This window comes from Macaca nemestrina, chromosome 8, assembly GCF_043159975.1.
Source record: "Macaca nemestrina isolate mMacNem1 chromosome 8, mMacNem.hap1, whole genome shotgun sequence".
Taxonomy (NCBI): domain Eukaryota; kingdom Metazoa; phylum Chordata; class Mammalia; order Primates; family Cercopithecidae; genus Macaca; species Macaca nemestrina.
Genome location: NC_092132.1, coordinates 144,021,976 through 144,043,004, shown reverse-complemented (window position 1 = coordinate 144,043,004; position 21,029 = coordinate 144,021,976). Strand labels below are relative to the sequence as shown.

At 35.6% G+C, this 21,029-nt stretch overlaps 1 protein-coding gene and 1 long non-coding RNA gene across 2 annotated transcripts in view; one reads left to right on the top strand and one right to left on the bottom strand.

The window, feature by feature from the left end:
- The window catches only part of LOC105491154 (tankyrase), a 226,311-nt gene that overhangs the window by 58,219 nt on the left and 147,063 nt on the right, over nucleotides 1-21,029 (bottom strand). The window contains exons 9-12 of the mRNA XM_011757309.3: nucleotides 16,368-16,489; nucleotides 14,479-14,570; nucleotides 14,309-14,387; nucleotides 3,869-4,040 (exon numbers count right to left, since the gene is read on the bottom strand). Coding sequence (XP_011755611.1) covers nucleotides 3,869-4,040; nucleotides 14,309-14,387; nucleotides 14,479-14,570; nucleotides 16,368-16,489 — 465 coding nt within the window. The remainder of the gene's footprint in view (nucleotides 1-3,868; nucleotides 4,041-14,308; nucleotides 14,388-14,478; nucleotides 14,571-16,367; nucleotides 16,490-21,029) is intronic.
- LOC139355933 (uncharacterized) lies at nucleotides 5,377-20,835 on the top strand. Its single transcript, XR_011607256.1, has 5 exons — nucleotides 5,377-5,431; nucleotides 13,214-13,297; nucleotides 14,216-14,410; nucleotides 20,022-20,086; nucleotides 20,759-20,835. It is a non-coding gene; the product is annotated as an uncharacterized lncRNA (long non-coding RNA).

The following is a 21,029-nucleotide window of genomic DNA, read 5'->3' as shown; positions in this document are numbered from 1 at the left end:
CCACCTTAGCCTCACAAAGTACAAGGATTATAGGAGTGAGCCACCATGCTCAGCCTGTAGAACATGAAATTATAGTCACCTAGAATCAGAGATTAAAGATGGGCTTCTTATTTTGTCTCCAATCTTATTCTGACTCATTAGAGTTTTTAAAAAGTTGGAAGCGCTAGAAGGCAGCCTATTTTTAAAAACATCTTTTATAGACTGGTAGTTTGGTCAGTGTTAGACTATTGGACTGGCAACAGGTCTTAGTGGCTTATTTCAATGTGCCACTGTAAATGGTGTTTCAGTGTTTAATTTAGCTATCATAAGCCTAATCTTCACTTGTGTAGATGAAAGTAATGCTTTTCCCACACTGGGTTATACAATCACAAGAATTCAGGTCAAGATCGAACTTAAATGACCAAAATAACTGTCTGTGGTGCTAGAAATAGTGTTATCTGTGCTATTATGGTAGCCATTAGCCATGTGTGACTACTGAATACCTGAAATGTGGCTAGTGTAACTAATGGAAGGATTTTCCATTTTATTTAATTTTAATTAGTTTAAATGTAGCCAGATGTAGCTAGTGGCTACCATATTGGAAAGAGCAAGTCTAGAGAAAGAAATCAAATCTTTTGAAATAATGTTTTAAAGTGCTAATTCATAAAAAGCTGCTTGTTTTCTTTACATTGATGTTAGTTTTGACATAAATATTGCCAGCAGTTTATAATGAAAAGTTTATTAATGTAAACTCTGGCAATTACAGACTTGGGAGTTGAAAGTGCAGGTTTCTAAAGTAGATCTCACATCTGGTATTAACAAGTGTATTTAAGTGAATCTCATAAAATATTATCCAGAATATACATCTTATTTGACTGATATTAATACATTCTTTCAGAAGTCATTATAGATATAACCTGATATTGGATTACTAAATGATAACTAAAAAGTTCAGCTAATGCATGGTCCATAGTCTACGGAGACATACAAATTCCTGGTAAAAATATTAGTTTAAAAACTTATATCCTATTTCAAATAAGAAACAATTCCCATTACAAAAAAAAAAATAAATAACCTTTTGGATGGCAAAATTTTCCTATATGTATTTTTTGTTTGTATTAGCTTTCCAGCTCAATAAAGAATTAAACTAAAAAGTTCTGCATGTTCCAAATTAAGCATTTAATTACTTATATAATGTCTTATTTAAAAAATCAATTTTAAAGCAGATTTATCAAAATAATCGAAGAAAAATATTTCATTTGTATTCAGTATTTAGTTTTATCTTTTGCGAGAACTCATATATTCTAACTGCATTCAGTTAGAAGACATTTTAAAAGCATTACATGGATCTAATATGCTTGATTTATTCAATACTTTCTTCTCCATTTTGTTAATTATCTCTAAAAACTATGCACATAATTTGATGCAAAGCTATGTGTCTGCCTGATTTATGGTTAAAACGTACAAAAACTAAAATTCGGTACTAAGTGATTCTCAGTAAAATGAGAAAATTTAGAAATTTTAACAAAATAAACAACTTTTAGAAATTATTAGAATTTACTGAGAGGGAAGAAATATTTCCTAGGCAAGGAGTAATATCTTCTTTAAGCAAATGTTCTATCACTCTATAGAAACAGGAAGTCAAAGTCTTTTTTTTTTCTTTTTTGAGTTCAAACTTGAAATTTATAACAGGAAATTTCATTTGTTTAGCTGGATCTTATTTATAATAGGAAATTTCATTTGTTCAGCTGGATCTTATTTTGATAGTGAAGACACGCTAGATAGATTTCCTTCTAAATCTTCCCGCCTAAAGATCACCATTAAAGCTGAAGTAGAATGATCCCTATCTACGAACGACCTAGCATGAGGAAAATAAATCCTCATCAATAGTTTTCACAATGTTGTACAATTAGTTTTATTATGCTATTTAGCTCTGATCTACCTATAATAACAAACACATATCATGATCTCTACAAGCTCTGGAAGGGTCCCTGTTGCATCATATAGCAGTGATTCTCGACTGGGCTGTATTTCTTTCTTTTTTTTGAGACGGAGTCTCGCTCTGTCGCTCAGGCTGGAGTGCAGTGGCGCGATCTCAGCTCACTGCAAGTTCCGCCTCCCAGGTTCACGTAATTCTCCTGCCTTAGCCTCCCGAGTAGATGGGACTACAAGAGCCCGCCAGCACGCCCAGCGAACTGACTGGCCTGTATTTCTTGGGGTCCTTGTAGAAATTTGTGGGGTCATGTTTTGTCTTCTAATACAGTCATGTCCAATCTATTTACATAAGAATTATAAATTATTTTATTGTAACTTATTGTAATTTTCCCTTTATATTATAGTTAGGGCTTTTTTTTTTTTTTTTTTTTTTTCTTTTGAGATGGGAGTCTCGCTCTGTTGCCCAGGCTGGCTGGAGCACAGTGGCGCGATCTTGGCTCACTGCAACCTCCGCCTCCCGGGTTCCAACGATTCTCCTGCCTCAAGCTCCCAAGTAGCTGGGATTACAGGCACGCGCCACCACACCTGGCTAATTTTTTTACTTTTAGTAGAGATGGGGGTTTCACCATGTTGGCCAAGCTGGTCTCGAACTCTGACCTCGTGATCCACCTGCCTCATCCTCCCAAAGTGCTGGGATAACAGACGTGAGCCACTGCGCCCAGCCTAGTTAGGGCATTTATATAGATTTCTGGAAAGGTCCCTATACAGTTAGGTCATACTATCTATGAATTTCACTTGTGAATATTAAAGAAGATGTCATAAGACATTCTTTATAAAAAGCGGACACTGCACCTGATAGAGTTAAGAACTACCAGACTGTAGGTAGAAAAAAGTAACCAGAACTTCTGATTCCTAGTCTACAGCCTTCTACATTTTACTCTTCTGGTTTGTCATTTCATTCCACAGCAGATATAATTCACAGACAAAATTAAACGGTTCGGAAAGAGGTTAATTACACTAAATTTCTTTTGATTATAGTTCATCATTTTGTCAGTAGGTAGACTGTGTTACTTCCTCTAGTTTTGGGACTTAGGAAGCCAATATCTATTTTCTTACCAGTTTATGTTTAAAATATCTAACACCATACCAGGCAGACACTGAAACATTTGGCAAGATTTTATATATATGTATTTTTATTATTTTTGTATTTATTTATTTATTTTTTGAGACAGAGTCTTGCTCTGTCACCCTGGTTGGAGTGCAGTGGCATGATCTCGGCTCACTGCAACCTCCGTCTCCCGGGTTCAAGCGATTCTCCTACCTCAGCCTCACAAGTAGCTGGGGCTACAGGCATGTGCCACCACGCCCAGCTAATTTTTCTATTTTTAGTAGAGACAGGGTTTCATCATGTTGGCCAGGACGGTCTTGATCTCCTGACCTCGTGATCTGCCCGCCTCGGCCTCTCAAAGTGCTGGGATTACAGGCGTGAGCCACCACGCCAGGCCTATAAATATATTAAGGCCAGAAAGAGAAAAGATAATTTTATAATAGTGTCATGAAGAATTTTAAAAGTATGTCAGAACATTACACAGGTAAGAACAATTAATTAAATGTCATTACCATATGAATCACTTATAATTTTCTCTATTTGATAGATTTTATAGCTACCATAATTCCACACTGTTTATATGAGTTTTAAGTCATCTTTGATCAGAACACTCATGAGTCAGGTTTTCAATTTAAACCTAAAAAAATTAAAAGCTGTATTTGCTTCCTTCCCATGACACCTAACTTACCCTACCTAAAAAGGGAGATGGGGAAGGCCACAGGCTAAATTGCAAGAAAAGGCATGAGAAAATCTACAGGCAAAGTAAACACTGCAAAGTTTGTCTGTGTATTTCAGCAGGAATGGAAGAGAAAACATAAAAAGCCCTGTTGGTCTATTTTAACTCACCACTCAGAATCTGCTGCACTGCTTCATTGCCCATCTGTGCTGCTGTGAAGCCTTGTAAGGAGATGATGGAGGGGTCAGAGCCGTAACTCAGCAGAAGGCGGCAGGTCTGCAGGTGGCCTGCTAGGGCGGCTCTATGCAAAGCAGTCTGACCAAGGGTGTCCAGTGCATTCATCTGAAAAACCATTCGGTGGGCACATGGAATTGAGCATCTAGTTTAGTTTCCTTTTACATCTTAGAAAATACATTCGTATGAAAACAATCAACTTTCAAAGCTTTTAAAAAGTCTCATAGATATTATTAACTTTGGTCACTGATTCTGAAGAACTATCTTCTTTTTAGTTACCCTTCCCTGATCACCTTACTGAAAATTACAACATGCCGTCTCTTCCCTGAATGACCATTTTCCTGACTATTTCTCATTTCCTGCTACTCCCTTCAACTACTAGACTGTAAGGTCTATGGAGGGAGCAACTCTGGTCTGGTATTTACTGCTTGCCACAATGAAGACGCTCACCAAATTCTTCTGAATGAATGGATTTTACCAAACTTTTCCCCAGAATATAAAGACGACAGAATATGTAAGCGAAGACTCTCAAAGTAGTTGATTATATTTCTTTTCTAATTTAGATAATAAAGCTAATTATACTATCTTAACTGAATTACAAGCACATTTAATCAAAAAAATGATTTGAGGATTCAAACACTCCTTTTTAAAGCTTTGAAGAGTTACACACAGGAAGAAGAATCATTTAGCTAATTGTGAGACTGCTTAAGACAATGTGAAACACTGGGATCATGTTCTTAACCTGGTCAAACCTGACTCATCTTATCTTCCAGCAGACCCTAATCAGCACCCTCTACTCCAGTCAGACCAAAGTCCATGTTCATGTGCTTGCTGCTCTTTTCAGAGAAACCCTTCTTTCTGCCTTTCTGGCTTCTGAGATCCAGTGTAAGTCTCCTCATCTCCAAGAAGTCTTCCTTGATTTCTTGAAGACTTTGATTACTCCTTTTCTGAACATCTATGTCAATTTAGCACTTAACTGTCTTATAAAATTTAATACTGGGGTAGTTTTTGTTTGAGTTAAAATTATTGAGAATATAAGTGCATGTTACAGACAGACTTTCCGGGTCCTCTAGAAAGGTCCTGCTAAAGGTACACAGTAAATTCTCAATTATATGCTGATTGATTATTTAAAGCATTTGTGTACACCCATCAAATACAAGATTAAGAAAAGAAAGGGTATTAGACAACTGGTCCCCCTGTCGCATCTTTCATCACTACCAGTAAGGCTGTTGTACTTACTCAGGAAAGGGTTCATATAAATTGTTGATGGTCTTTCACAAAACTCCCCTGAAATACTAATATATTTAACTCTCACATTTGCCAGAAGAAAAATGACTGCTGATACACAGCAACAAAAAAGCACAGCCATTAACATTTATCAGTGGAAAACACAAGCTGCCAAACTAACTGGAGTTTTGATTTCTTTGTTACTTCTTCAGCACAGAAGAAAAACCTAAAATTGTGAACATTCAAATCATCAACATTTTTCTGGAAACTGGGTAAGAAACATACTAACTTATTCTATTATAGTTATGGGAACTCCCAATCCAGCCTGTTAAAGCATGGGAACATGATTTGATGTCACCAAAAATACTTTACGTTCAGCACTAAAGTGATTATTTTCACCAGGTTACAGAAACTGTCTCAAATAAAGAGACTGCTACATTTAATGTTACACCTCGACTGTGGTAATTAAATGCTTAAGACTGGCTTGACCTATCCATTCAGGAGTCAGAATAACGGATGTCTGGCAGTTCTGGAGGCAAAACATATTCCCACTTTTTCTTGTATCTAGAGACTGCAACCTTAGTGTATGTATTTTTATTTCTATCTGAGTAGCAAAAATGACTTCCCAGAAGATGAATAACTGAGTAAAACTATATAAAATCACAATGACATTTGGCCCAAAATGTTTAGGACATGAAATTATGATTCAAAAAATGCCACAACAGTTCTGGAAACCAGCAAGCAGACCACAAGAAAATGGCTGAGGGGAATCCTTCAATATTCTACTCAGTGTCAACAGCCTAGTCTCAAACAGCTAATCCTGAGGTCACTTCTCCCAAACTTAAAGCTATCATTGTCTACATCACTCATTTGGTAATTAATCACAAACTGTTCTGTGACATCTGTACTTACACCTTTAACTGTGAACATGTGTTTGTCTCAACCTAAAAGCGATTTCAAGTAAGCTGAGAGTTGAAAACAGTCTGTATTCTTTAGCTAGAGTGACATTGCATTTTTTTCCCCAAACCATGACACATTGAAAGTAAAAGTGAACAAATAAAAAAATTAACAGGCATTAATATATCTGTGATAGAAGAACAAATGACAGGTTCTCCAAGTATTATGAGAACCAAGTCCAAACTCTCCAACTGAGAATACGAAGATCTTGCTTTTCATTGTTTCCATTTTCTGTACCTTTTGGACTAACTAATCATGACTTCTGACTGTTTAATAAACAAACCTCTTTACTTCCCCGATTTTCAGTCCTTACTGAAAACGTATTGTTTGTATTTTGTCTATATATATTTATGTATTTAATTCCTGAACATTCCTAGCTGAAATTCTATTTTCTTCATGAAATTTCTCCAATCTTCCCCAGGTTGCCACCACCAATAGAAATAACTGTTTATTCCTCTGAATATAAATCGATCTATACTTCTCTTACTATATATACTACTTTCCAGTTCATATAGTAGTCAAATAGACTATGTTAGACAATTGTTAGATTTTAAGTTCCTTAAGAGAAGGATATTGATCAAATTCAAACTTTATATATCCTCCTAGCAGTAAGTACCATGCCTTGTATAAACAGATATTTGAAAATGGTTGGTAAGTGAATGACTCACAAGAGCAACAAATTAATAACTTCTGGTGATAAAAAATACTACTTCTGACATACTGTTCCGTATATTGAACAAACATTAGGAACTACTAAAATGTTCTCTATCTAACCAAAATGCATTCCTCCTTCGCTGGAAATTGAGGAAGAAGGGTAAATGCCAGTGTTTATAGAGTTGCTTAATATTGAAAATGAATTTGCTTTATCTGTAATCAAAATATAATTTAAATTGATCCTAATGTTTCTACAGGTGTTTTACAAGTATTCATCATTATCATCGGTGGTATGCATAGTTAAAGCACTTCCTGTGAGGAATGAAAGAGACAAATGAACACAATTTTAATTGTTAAACAGAATACTGACATAGTAATCAGTATTTTACTTGAAATGCTTTTTAATCCTTTAATGTGTTGTGAACTCACTACAGAGTATGGAACTAGATTTCAATTTGCTAGCTGAACTTGGGTGTACTATTTGTAAACATTCATGTGGAAATTTAAAAGAAACAATCAAATTCCCTGAAAAGATTTACATATATATATATTATAATACCATAGATTATCTTTGCTTGTTTCAAGGGGTACTAATCTTGCTCACATGCCTTAAGAAATAAGAAACTGAGCAAAACTGATTAGACTAGAGGGTGCCAATCCAATGAATGCCCGTACTCAACAGTGAGTCTTATTCATAATTATCCCTTTTTCATCCCCGAGACGGGACAGACCCTATCAGCTGCAGGTGGTATACTTCTAAGCCAAGGACACATAAAGTATGGGTTGTAAAAGACCACATTTAGGCCACAGAGAAATAATACAGAAAAATCCAGTCTGCAGAAAGAAGAATGAAGCAGATGAACAAACACTGGCAGAGAAAAGAAACCATGCAACCTCAGAGAAAGAGAGACAGAGACAGGGAGCGACAGAGACACAGAAGTGGGGAAAGAGGGAGAAACAGGGAGAGAGAGGCATAGAGAATTGCAGCCAATGTACCTAACAGTTTCTAAATTCCTTGTTCTGGTCTTTTGTGAATCTCAGCTACAATTCTTACATATTATTTCTGGGAGATAACCATATGGGTTTCTCACAGAAGTAATAAACACATTTATATTAATATACATTTATATTAGTATAAAATAGATTTCCATTTGTGTTTAATCTAGATTGAGTTGGTCTGTTACTGAGAACTAAAATGTCTCTGGGACACTTGCCCCTTTGGACTTTATTTTGGTATGATGAAACCTCAGATATTATTTGCACTGTAAAAGATACTTAAGATCTATAGTATCTTTAAAAGTACTTTAACATCTTTGGGCTAATAATCTACTTATCAATCTACCTCTAGAAAAGCATTAATAAAACTCTTATAATGGGCTGACACATCTCCCCAAGTGAGCAAAGCCTCGTGATTGCTTCTAAATGTGAGAAATAAGCCTATTAAATGTCAATTATTATGTCACAATATCTTCTTAAACACAATCTGTCAAATTAACACACACGAACATGAACTGTCAAAAAATTCCTTCATGTTTCACATATTTAACAGATACACATAATGACAAAATAGCTCTGCTTTATATATGAAAAAATGCATTTATGAATTAAACTTCTTGAATACCATATGCAGTTGGGGCATAAGTTTTCTTAATAATGAGAGCAGACAATTCACTACTGATAGAATGCAGAATGCTAGGGCAGACTAACCATAATAAAGGAAAAATTGCTACATGGAGGATAAAATCTTCATGTCTTTCCTATTTAGACTCTATAGTACTCCCAAAAAGCAGAGGATAATAAATTACTGATTTTTTTTTAAGGTACAAAAGTTTACTCCTAGTAAATGAGGATTTTTCAGATGAATTGGTTAATGCTCAAATGTTTTTATAACTCTCCTTTCCTTACTAGCAATTTGTTTTCATTATAATGTTTTGCTGAATATTGCCCCCTTCCCCCTCTAGAGCCACAGCCATCCTCCACCTTGCTCTGGGTCCTGAGAAAATCACTTCTATGAACCACATCAACAGACTCTTTTGGTCTTCACTGTTTTGATGAATTTGGCCATGGGCACTGGGAGGAGATGGGGGGCACTGGGAGGAGATGGGGGGCACTGGGAGGAGATGGGGGGCACTGGGAGGAGATGGGGGCACTGGGAGGAGATGGGGGGCACTGGGAGGAGATGGGGGGCACTGGGAGGAGATAGAGGACAGCAGGACAATGAAGAGTAAGATTAGATACATCCTATGATCAAAGGCTACAGGTGCTGCCAGGTGGCCTTTTCCATATAGCTACCATCTTCCAGTGCCAAGAACCTCCTTTCCCTTGTCCCTTCAGACCAGAGATGATCACACCTCCCCCTTTGCTGCTAGTACAACCTCATTCCTTGCTGCTTTCCTTGAACCTTGCCCACATGTTTGTATATAATTCCTTTATTAAACTTTCATCAAATTACCCACTTTAAGTGTGCAGTTTATTGCCAAGACCCTAACTGATATACCTCTCTACTTCTATCTCCCTAGAATGTCTCCTTCAAAAGCTACCAAAGCCCTCATTTAAAAACTGTCTAAGTAAATGCCCCAGTCTGCCTTGATTTCTCTCTATGGCACTGGTCACCTGCTCCTTCTTCATACTCCCCCTGTACTCCACAGACAGTGTGACAGAACTTCCAGCTTTCTCTTCCCACCACTGCTCCATAAACATGGGCAATCCTCAAAGGATCTTTCCTTAACTCTCTTCTTTCCATGCTTTCTCTACCAGGGACCCTACTCACTCCCAAAATATAGAATCACTATGTCAGTTATCAGTAGATCTTTCTAATCTTAAACTCTTTTATACTCTAATGTTGTCTTTCCAACTGCTGGTTTTATTAAATGTCTTTCTATAATATCAACTTCAAGTAGAAAATCATTATCATGGCATAGGAAACCAGTGTTTCTCTGTAGCTTTCTTACTTCCATTAATTGCACCACTATTTTCAAAGTCCACTCTAACACCCAATTCATTTCCAGGTAATACAATTATTCCTTCATAAGTGGCTTTTATCTTTCTCTTCCTTCTTCATTACTAATGATGCTAAATTGATTCGGGACTGAAGTCAAGTTTGGTAACTGCATTAACTTTCAAACTGGTTTTTCCCACGGTGTCTAGTACAGTCTTGATTATTTTCCATGCCAGTATTTATTGAGTTAGTGGATCAAACCCAATTATGAAGGGATTAGATATGTGTCTTACAAAATTTAGATAATTAAAGGGAAATACACAGTACATACATGTTTGAAAAGACAAATGTGGAAAAAAAATGCTCATATTCACAAATAACCAAAACATTATCTGTGTGTTAAGCACTATACTACATATTTATATACATACGCTCATTTGATTAAAAAAAAAAACAAACCTGTAGGGAGGTTGCTTCACATATCACTGATTAGTCAATTGAGACTCAGGGAAATTTAGTCCAAGGCCATAAAACTAGAAAGCGGAGGATTCTAAACTCAAAAGCATGCTTGTCTAGGTAATGTATGGCATACATTTAGTTTAACAGCAAACCTGAAGTTTGTATGTATTATCAGGCTTTGGGCAAAAGAATGTTTTGATTTATAAAAATATTACTAAGTTCTGTCAAAGGAAGACAAATTACTTAATTAGGTCTTCATCCCAAATTCTTCTGCCTTGCCTGAGAAATTGACTTATCAGGAGTAGAGGAAGGCAGCAGGGTGGCAAAAGCAGTGGAAGACGGCTGAATCCTAATTAAAAACTGGTGCTGCTTGTCCAGAAGGTGCTTCTAGAATCAGATGGAAACCATGAGTTGCCTGAAAATCATACAGAAACCATGATTTCCCTCAGAAAGAAATACTATACAAGCAAAAATGGGAGCCCAACAATAGCTAAATGAGTTTCTTACAGGTAGTTTTTTACAAACACATTAATCACCAGATACACCAACCATGAGGAACAACATCCTGCCTTGGGATGGTGGAAAAAGTAAATAGGAGTTGTTGTGGCATTTGATATCTACTGATAGCAATTGATATCTATGGGTTCATAACGCTGATTAAATATACCTTTCCTCTTTTTAAAGTGCCCACTAGTAAATGTTATCAATGTAGCTGAACTATAGTGGAAAGACTAGGGTGAACACACAAGTCTAGAAGTTCTTCTACATCGTTGACAGGGCTGTTCACAATTATTCATGCCCTACTGATGAACTAAGATGTTACTGATGAAAATGCATTGTGCACATGAAGGGCAAAGAAAGAGTGAGAACCACAGACCTAGAGAAAGGCTGACTAGAACAAGTCATAAGATAATGTTATTTTTCATTGAACCTTTATAAAATAAAATGCCTGATGGGAGACAATAAACAGATACTATTTTCCCAAAATGAAGGGCATTATTCCTAATTTTTCAGGAGCATTACAAATGTCATTAGATATTTACAAAAACAGGTCAATGATAAATGTACAAAACTCATTAAGTGCAGCAGAAAGTTCACTTAGCTTAGTATTTTCTGCTTGAAAGAGCAACAAGGTGTTACTTACATAATAATGCAGTAGTCGTACCTACAAAATAGGTAATACAACGGTAGAACTCTGTTCCCTTTTATCCCACTTTGTCTTGATTTCATAAATTAAAAACAAAGCAGTGATATCCAACTTTTTAAATCACACACCCTCCAGGTAAAAAAGTTTTGAGAACACTTAATATATGTATATGAATTTCTTTGTAAATTATAACCAAGAAGTGCCATACTATTATAAAACTTATACGAAGAGAATTTATGAAGGATGAGAAAGAGATGAAGTAATTAAAATTTAAAAAGATTTTATGATTATTATTTTTTGAGATACAGTACTGCTTTGTCACCCAGGCTAGAGTGTAGTGGCATGATCACAGCTCACTGCAGCCTCAACCTCCCAGGCTCAAGTGATTTTCCCACCTCAGCCTCCTGAGTGGCTGAGACTACAGGCATGCGCCATCACATTTGGCTAATTTTTTTTTTATTATTTGTAGAGACAGGGTCGGCCTATGTTGCCCAGCTAGTCTCAAAATCCTGGGCTCAAGTGATCCTCCTGCCTCGGCCTCCCAAAGTGCTGGGGTTAAGGCATAGGCTATGACGCCCATCCAAAACATATTTTAATTACTAATGCTAGAAAATACCCACTGACTATAGTTTAAACATTTAAAAAAATATTATAAAAATTGTGATATTAGGAATTTGAGGGTTTAATTTTAGGTTCATTTTATTTTTCTTTTCTTTAGAGATAGAGTCTTGCTCTGTTGCCCAGGCTGAAGTGCAGTGGTATGATCATATCTCACGGCAGCCTCAAACTCCTGGGATCAAGTGATCCTCCTGCCTCAGCCTCCCGAGTGGCTAGGACTATAGGTGCACACCACCACAACTGGCTAATATTTTACTTTGTTGTAGAGATAGTGTCTTTCTATGTTGCCCAAGTTGGTGTCAAACTCCTGGCCTCAAGCAATCCTCCTGCCTTTGCCTCCTAAAGCTCTGGGATTACAGGAGTGATTACAGGAGTGATTACAGGCCACCACACATGGCTCTAAGTTCATTTTTGATAATTAGTTTGAATGGCTGTATTAGTTGAAAAGATTTCATACAGATATATGGAGCCAATGAAATAAATGCATTATTAACTATGCCTACTCAATCACAATGCTTATTTTTAATGTAGTTTACTAATTATGCTAAGGTTTTCATTGAAATTCTATAGTAAAATTCCATCTTTACTGATGTTCTTGCAAAGTTATTAGGAAGTGTTGCCTTACAATGTGTTGAATAGATTCAAAATCTACCCTCAACCCAAATTAAGGAAGACTTTTGAACAGGTTAGAAAATTCTGTTTTTGTGTTTTTAAATTACGTAGATATGACAGCTGGGTGATTCATTTATATCATATTTCAGCAAAATCACAGAACAGTGAACATTTTCTAAAAATCTATTTTCAAAATGTTCTCTTCATTTTTTAAAGTTTCTTTTAAAAAAGCAGTTACTTTATCATTCACCTAAAGTGTGCAACTTTTACCTTTAAGGATCTGATTATGTTTCATTTTTAAAGGGTATCCATATACAAGTCATGGTCATTTGTCCTCAGAGAACTATTAGCAAATTTTGAACCCCCTTATTTTCATTAAAAAGAGCACAACTATGACAACGCCTTAAAATACTACTTCACAAAATAACCAGACCACCTTTTTATGCTATAAAAGCATGTCAGGGTCACACTCCCTGTGTCCCTTGTCAGGGTCACTTCTCTGATCAAGTATGATATTTATAAAAGTTCTACCATTTAGGATAATATCCATAAATTCAACTCATTTGGACACATGTAAAGTCCACTATGCCAAAATATGCTGAAAGGGAACAAATGAGTGAGTTTGCCACTGTCAGTCCCTCGATACTAACAAGTCCCACTCTTCTTCAGGAACCCTTGATATCTGACATGAGTCAGACTGGCTGACACATGGACCTAGTGAGATTGCTGGCATCATCTTTGTATTCAATATTGGTAAATATTAATTTCCTTATTCTTAAATAAAAATATTATAAATTGAAATGCTAGGATTTTTCCAATAGGGCATCTTGTATGCTCCATAGGGAGTCTGTACCCTACTTTGGAGACTACAGTTCTGAAATATACATTCTTGAGCATGAAAAAAATCTACAATTTCAAGTCACCTCTAAAAAACAACCAGTTTGCTTCTTTCCTCTCTTAAGTGCTTGACAAAGTTTCAGATTATACCATTCAGAAAATGCCAATAAAAATTATTAAATATGTCATATTTCTTTAGTGTAGAGGGTGAGAAAATTATCATTACAAATTTGAAAGCATACAATTTTTTTTTTTTTTGAGATGGAGTCTCGCTCTGTTGCCCAGGCTGGAGTGCAGTGGCCCGATCTCGGCTCACTGCAAGCTCTGCCTCCCGGGTTCATGCCATTCAACTCCCTCAGCCTCCCAAACAGCCGGGGCTGCAGGTGCCTGCCACCACGCCCAGCTAAGTTTTTGTATTTTTAGTAAAGATGGGGTTTCACCATGTTAGCCAGGATGGTCTTATCTCCTGATCTCGTGACCCACCTGCCTTGGCCTCCCAAAGTGCTGGGATTACAGGCACGAGCCACCACACCCGGCCACAAATGTTTGTTAGAATAAGTAGAGCTATTCTGATGCTATCATTTACAAAATTTATTTTCTGATAAACGATTATTCAAATGGTGACTATCAAAATATATCAATATGGTATTAACTGAAAATAGTGTAAAGTTGAAATCTATTTCAAATGACTGTAGCTACATTTTATTGCTTTATAGAAGGGTGACATTAAAGGATCAAGAAACAGGTAACTTTTTATTAGAAACAAGATTTAAATCAGCTTTATAGGAGAATCTATGAATTTAAGTACAAACTAATAGTCCTTTATAAAATTAGTTTCTTCAGAAAAATCGGAGAGAGAGAAGCAGTGTTAAGAGCAGCTGGCTGCTCAGTGCAGACTCTGGCACTCTACTCAGGTGTGTGCCTCACCTTGGCGCCATGCTTATGCAGAACTTCCATGACATCATTATGGGCTCTCTCTGCTGCAACATGCAGGGGAGTCATGAAACTACAGAAAAGAGAAAAGGAAAGGTAATTGTCTCTCTTTTATTGCATTTCCTTTTTAGAAACTGAACAACTCTTTCTGCAATTATACTTACTCTTTATTTTTTTCATTAACATTTGCTCCTTTTCTAAGTAACAATTCTGTCACTTGTTTTCGTTTGGGATGCAAAGAGGCCACAGCACAGTGCTATAAGGTAAACAAAACCAAGTTAATAAAATACACTTCTATATGTACAGTAGCTCTTGGAATTGAACAGCATCTGCTGACCATTAAAACACTGTTATCTCAGTGTATCAGAACATATGTATATGTTTTACATCACAGAGATGATCTGTATTCTTTCTATGTATAGTGGAAATACAAAACATAAGCGTTTAAACCAAGGTGAAATTATGCTCTTAGTTAAACATTAAGAGAGATCTTATTTCTTTTGGCTTAGCCAATAAATAAATATTCACTATATATTCCATGGAAAGCATCATAATACATATGCCTCTTCAAAGCTGCAGAAATCTATAACTAAGTTACTCAATCTTTCATTAGGCTATCAGCCACACAAGTCAGTATTTCTCAAGGTCTTCTACAGAGGTACTCCCACCACTACAGGAGAAGTTTATATGCCCAAGGATAAGCAAGAAAATGATATAACTGAAGAGGTTTAGAGAAAGAAATATTCTCAGAAATTTTATGTTTTACCATAATATTTTTACAACTTTTTTATTCTGCTTCATTTTAATATTTGTATTAAAATTTAAAAATAAAAAACTGGCCGGGCGCGGTGGCTCAAGCCTGTAATCCCAGCACTTTGGGAGGCCGAGACGGGCGGATCACGAGGTCAGGAGATCGAGACCATCCTGGCAAACACGGTGAAACCCCGTCTCTACTAAAAAATACAAAAAAAAACTAGCCGGGCGAGGTGGCGTGCGCCTGTAGTCCCAGCTACTCAGGAGGCTGAGGCAGGAGAATGGCGTAAACCCGGGAGGCGGAGCTTGCAGTGAGCTGAGATCCGGCCACTGCACTCCAGCCCGGGCGACAGAGCGAGACTCTGTCTCAAAAAAAAAAAAAATAAATAAAATAAAATAAAATAAAAATAAAAAATAAAAAACTACTTACAACTAAATAAAATGAATACTCCAAAAAAGTGGGTCAGGTCTATTCCGTGGCTCTGAATATCTCCTAGCATAATACTGTGTAGCTTGAATCTATCTCAACCCTACTTTGAGAGACATGTATTTAAGTGTATCTATAGTTAGCCTATTTTGGTTTGGTCAATCTTTTAATGTTGTTTTATGCAGATACTGACTAAGGTTTGACCTCTTGTGTCAAATATATGTAAGAATATTAATTACGTGTACTTAAGGTGTGTGATGCAGGCATCACATATGCTTAAATTCTGAATTTAGGAGCAATCACTAACCACTCTCTAGCTGAGCCTTAATGTGTCAATGACAAAGAAAATAAATCTTTCTGAAAGTGCATTTGAAGAAAACATGGATAGTTTTAAGAATAACTTGCATAGTATCAAACAAAAAATGCATGATCTTGCCATTTTCTACCATGAATATAATCAGTACTTTGAATACAATTACTCAAAAAGATAATGCAAGTATCTGAAAATATACTTTAATCTTCTACAGAAGGAAATCTAGTATTTATCTAGCAAACACAAGGAAAAAAAATTCTATTGGAAAATTGTATCTTGTATTTTATGAAAGCACTGGCCACAAAAGTGGATATATTATAATGAGGTTGGGAAGACAAAGGTAAAACAATTTCCAAATCGAGGTTGAGCAAATGTCAATTCTCTCACCCATGAAAAGAATCATCCCCCAAACTAAGTTTAAAAATCAATGCAACCAAAATTAAAATGCAAATTCATGGCATTTCAGATACTAAAGTTACTTTAAGGTTTCTGAAATGAAAATCATATTTTGTGCTTACATTATTTCAGACCCAGGGAACAGATTAACAATAAAATCTTACCAGTGCAGTTTCATGAGACTGTGGTTGTTTGAAATTAATGATTTCCAGAGCAAGTGTTTTTTTAACTTTAGCTAAGTCTGCTTCTCTGGCTGCTTGTAGTAAAGAATGACCTTTAAATTCATCTGTCAATGAAACAATGGTTGACATAAAAAAAGATTGAAAATGTAAAAAATCCAGCATGATTATAAATAAGTAGGAATATTACTATTTTATGAATTTCTCTATTTTAGCAATAGCAGCAATGTGACAATATGATGATAAAAATGCAAAAGAGGATGTAGATTAATGAAAAATTGTGAAGTATTAATGCTCTGAAATAAGACTGTTTCACACTCTCAGAGTCATAAAAATACACCTATAAGATACTTATTGCAGCAAAATTTTGAAACAGGAAACCTAAATGTCCACCAAAAGGAAACCAGTTAAATAATCTGTGCGCACATATGCTGTAACACTTTCTAGCTCTTACACAAGAGATAGGTCTACATACACTGACATGAAAGTATACAGTGGTACACAAAAATTCAAAAAGGAAAGGACAGGCTGATGCATTTTTTTGTATTATCACTACTCTTGCTACTACTATTGCCACCATAAGTACACCATAAGTAATGGTGTAGAAAACATTTACAGAAATATTCACCAAAATATTAATGGTGATTAGGTCTTGACACAGAAAAGGAAAGGACTTAAAATATGGGAGAAAAGCGGAACTTGAACATTTTTCAAAGAACAATTAACAGTTTATTATTTTCATCAGCAGGTGAGAGATTTTTTTGAAAAGCTGTATCTAAATTAATTGCATGAATGAGAATCCAATATTCTTATTAAAAATGTCTTGTTTTATCTTTGACAAACTTTACTTGCATTTTGATATGCCCACTTATTAACAAAATGCTGGAACTGTTCAAAGATGCAAATAACGTATGACCTAATACATTACACAACAATTTCAGACCCTCTCACATCCAGGTCTTTGAATCTGCATGGTACTGTATTTTTCCTTTTTTCCTTTCTCTACTCTCCTCTCCTCTGAGGGACCCAGGGACCCATCATATTTGCCCCCTCTCTCAAAAGACACAGAGAAAACACACACACAGACACACGTGCACATACATGCCTCATTACTACTCATCATTCAAGGTCTCAGTTCAGATACTCTGGGTGAGCTTTCCGGACCTTTTCCAGTATTGGGTTAGCATTCCTTCTTAAGCAGTCCACAGCATTTGCATTTAGCCTCATCATAGGACATATCACACTGTCATATCAGCTATGCTAATCTCATCACCTAGCACAGTGCTTGGTATATGGTAGGCAATTTATAATATGTGATAAGGCGTGAATGCTGAATATTTATAAAATAAGTCATTGCAGGGTCAGGAAAATAACATTTTTATATAACTTCTTCTTTAGAGGTTCTTTATCACTGCTAGATTGCTGAAAGTAAGGACTCTGAAACTTCAGAAACAAAAAACTAAGGTCAAATGAGATGAAAGTAAGCCAGTAGATTCAAATAACAAGACTGTAGATTTTCAGTGAAATGATAAAATGTGGGACCCATGGAGTGAGAGAATTATACACTGTGAAATATATTAAGAAGCAGGGGTCAGACAACCACAGAGGAAGGTGGTGTTCTGAGAACTGATGTCTGGCAAAATGTATAGTTTTGCTGGAGTCAACAGTCTAGAGAAACGTAAACTTAGTGCAAATCATACTGGCCTTTTTGCTAATAACAAATATTGTATGAATATAAAGTGATAAGGGCATTTCTACCTTTTCAATTATGTACTCCTTTATGCTCCGAAAAGGTGGCTCAGAAAAAAATGAGCAAATTTACAAAAACATAAACAATAGACTGCAGTACTAGGAAAATTTAAAAATGATGATGCAATAATACAAGTAAACAGTATGATACTTTCTCAAATAACAATAAGTAAAATATTTCTTGTCTCTGCTCTTTAGAAAAAAAGTAAAGATTTCTGTCCAAATTGATTTTCAAATTTAAAATACTTCATTGAGAAATACTTAATATTAAAAAAAACCCTAGAGAATAAAAAAAAAATTATCAGCTATATAGTTGTCCTTCTAAATTTCTAAATGCAAAAGATTACATAAAGGTCTGTTTTGAAAACTTCAGGAAAGTTAAGTAAAGTGGTAAAACTGTAAATTACTCAAATTTACCCTGAATACTAATATTTATAAAATACATAAAAGCTTTTATCTCTAAATGTATTTTGAAACAAGAACAAAACCCAAACTACCCGGTTCATGTGGCTTCGTAAAAACAACCAATTAAAAAATAGACAAGAGGTCAGGAGCAGTGGCTTACGCCTGTAATCCCACCTAAGGATTTGGGAGGCCAGGGCGGCCTGATGGCTTGGGCCCAGGAGTTTGAGGCCAGCCTGGGTAACATGGTGAAACCCCGTCTCTACAAAACATACAAAAAAAAAAAAAAAAAAAAATTAGCTGGACATGGTGGCATGCACCTGTAGTACCAGCTACTAGAGAGGCTGAGCTGGGAGGATCAACTGAGCCCTGCAGGTAGAGTCTCAGTGAGCTATAACTGCACCACTGCACTCCAGCCTGGGCAACAGAGCTAAACCCTGTCTCATAAGAAAAAGGAAAAAAAAAAAAAAAAGACAAGTAACAGAAAAAAATGTGTGTAATAAAATGTTACAACTATAACTATGGGCATAATGAAAACACTGTTTTTCTTTGTTTCTTGTATATTCTTCTTTAAAAGAAATATGTAATTGTGAATGCCTAATATAAAGCAGTAGACATGATAATGAAAACTGCAGTTAGAGAAGGTCCGATTTTGTCAAATCCTTTTCTTCAGACAATTCCTTGGTAGAATCTTAGTTATCAAAACAAAGGGGATACTGAGAAAGTTGGAAAGAACTCTAAGCAGGTAACTGCTCCCTTCATTAAACTAAAAATTTAGGTTAAATTTTAATGCCTTCACTGGAATAAGATCAGTAAAATACAATGTAAAAACTTCTAATAATACTCATAATTTACAAAATGGCTGAAAAAAATCAAATGATGACATAAGAATAAAGCTGAGCCAGTGTCTAATCTAAGAAAGGAAATCAGAAAAAGATAAATTAATACACTTTGAGTTGAGTCAAATTCAAAGTCAATAAGCTTGTTGGGCACATACTATATGCCATGCACTGTGTTAGATTACAGGTAGGTAGATAAAGGCCCAAATATAAATAGCATCACACATTTTTACTAGGTAAAAAGGAATTGCACAGGGGCTAAGAGAAAGAAAAATAAAACCAAAGGTCTAAGAGTCAAAATTTCACTAGGAAGATAGAACATACAAACAGAAAAGCAAACTATGTAATGCAAGATAACATATGGCAAGAGACACCTGGGTAGGAGCGAGGAAACGAACTTCTGAAAGAATTCATTACAAAGACATCTGCCCAGTTACAATCTGGCTTGTGTTGGCCTGTAATCTAGTAGACGTCACCTATTTGAATACCAAAATAAGTTCAAATTTCCACTTAAACAAGATCAAAATTATGGGGAACTGTTTCTGTTTTAATATAAACTAGTTTAAAACTTGTTTAAACATAAATAATGCTAGCATCATTTTGACTATGCCTTTTCCTTAAGAGATAACTTAGCAAAGATTTTTTTCAGGTCTAATCATCTTGGAATCCTGGATGTAAGACAGAATATAGACCACAGGATAACTTAAAAATGAGGTAGGTGACACCTAGCTTAATTTAAACCTGAAATGCCCACATGTAGAACTAAATGTCTCAGTATTTGATGTGAAACCATATATATGTGGTATCCTGAAGTATTCAGAATCCTGAATGAGATTCTAGAGTAGAAAAAGGACTTTAGGCAAAAACTAAGGAAATGTGAATAGAGTATGGCCTTTAGTTAATACTGTATCAATACTGGTTTATTAATTGTGACAAAGGTACTATATTAAAGAAAAATGTTAATAACAGGGGAAACTGGGTATGGAGTATACGAGAACTGGGTACTATCTTCATACACTTTCTGTATATCTTAAACTATGCTAAAACAAAAGTTTATTTAAAAAACATTTGCAAGTATGTATTGGTAATATATTCAGAAGATGACCTCAACCAAATTATTTTAAAGATCTCACTTAGATATGGGCAAGTGATTATACTTGGGTCATAACACACATGGTAAATAAAAATATGATTATGCAACTTTGCAGGGCTCGGGGAATAGTGAGGGTTCAATAATGCTAGATACCTATTACTATCAGTGGCACAAGAATGTAAGCCCCATAGAGGGTTCAATAATGCTAGATACCTGTCACTATCAATAGCACAAGAATGTAAGCCCCAGAAGCTCAGAGCTTTTTAATGCTTTGTACACTGCTATATTTCTAGTGCCTGCCACATTGTAAGTATCCATGAAATGGATGCTGATTGACTCATCCTCAGTAGCCTTCAAAAAACCAAAAAAGGAGCCTCAACATATGAATTAAAACTAGTCTCGAATAAACACAATGTATACAAAAAGTGTTTGTATGTAATATTCCCATGGAATTAATGAAGAAAAGTATACAATTAGAAATGAGGATTATGAATTAATACACTTATAAGAATGGAAGGTTATTACTTAAGTTAGATAAAACTCAACAGAAATTAAAGATTCTAA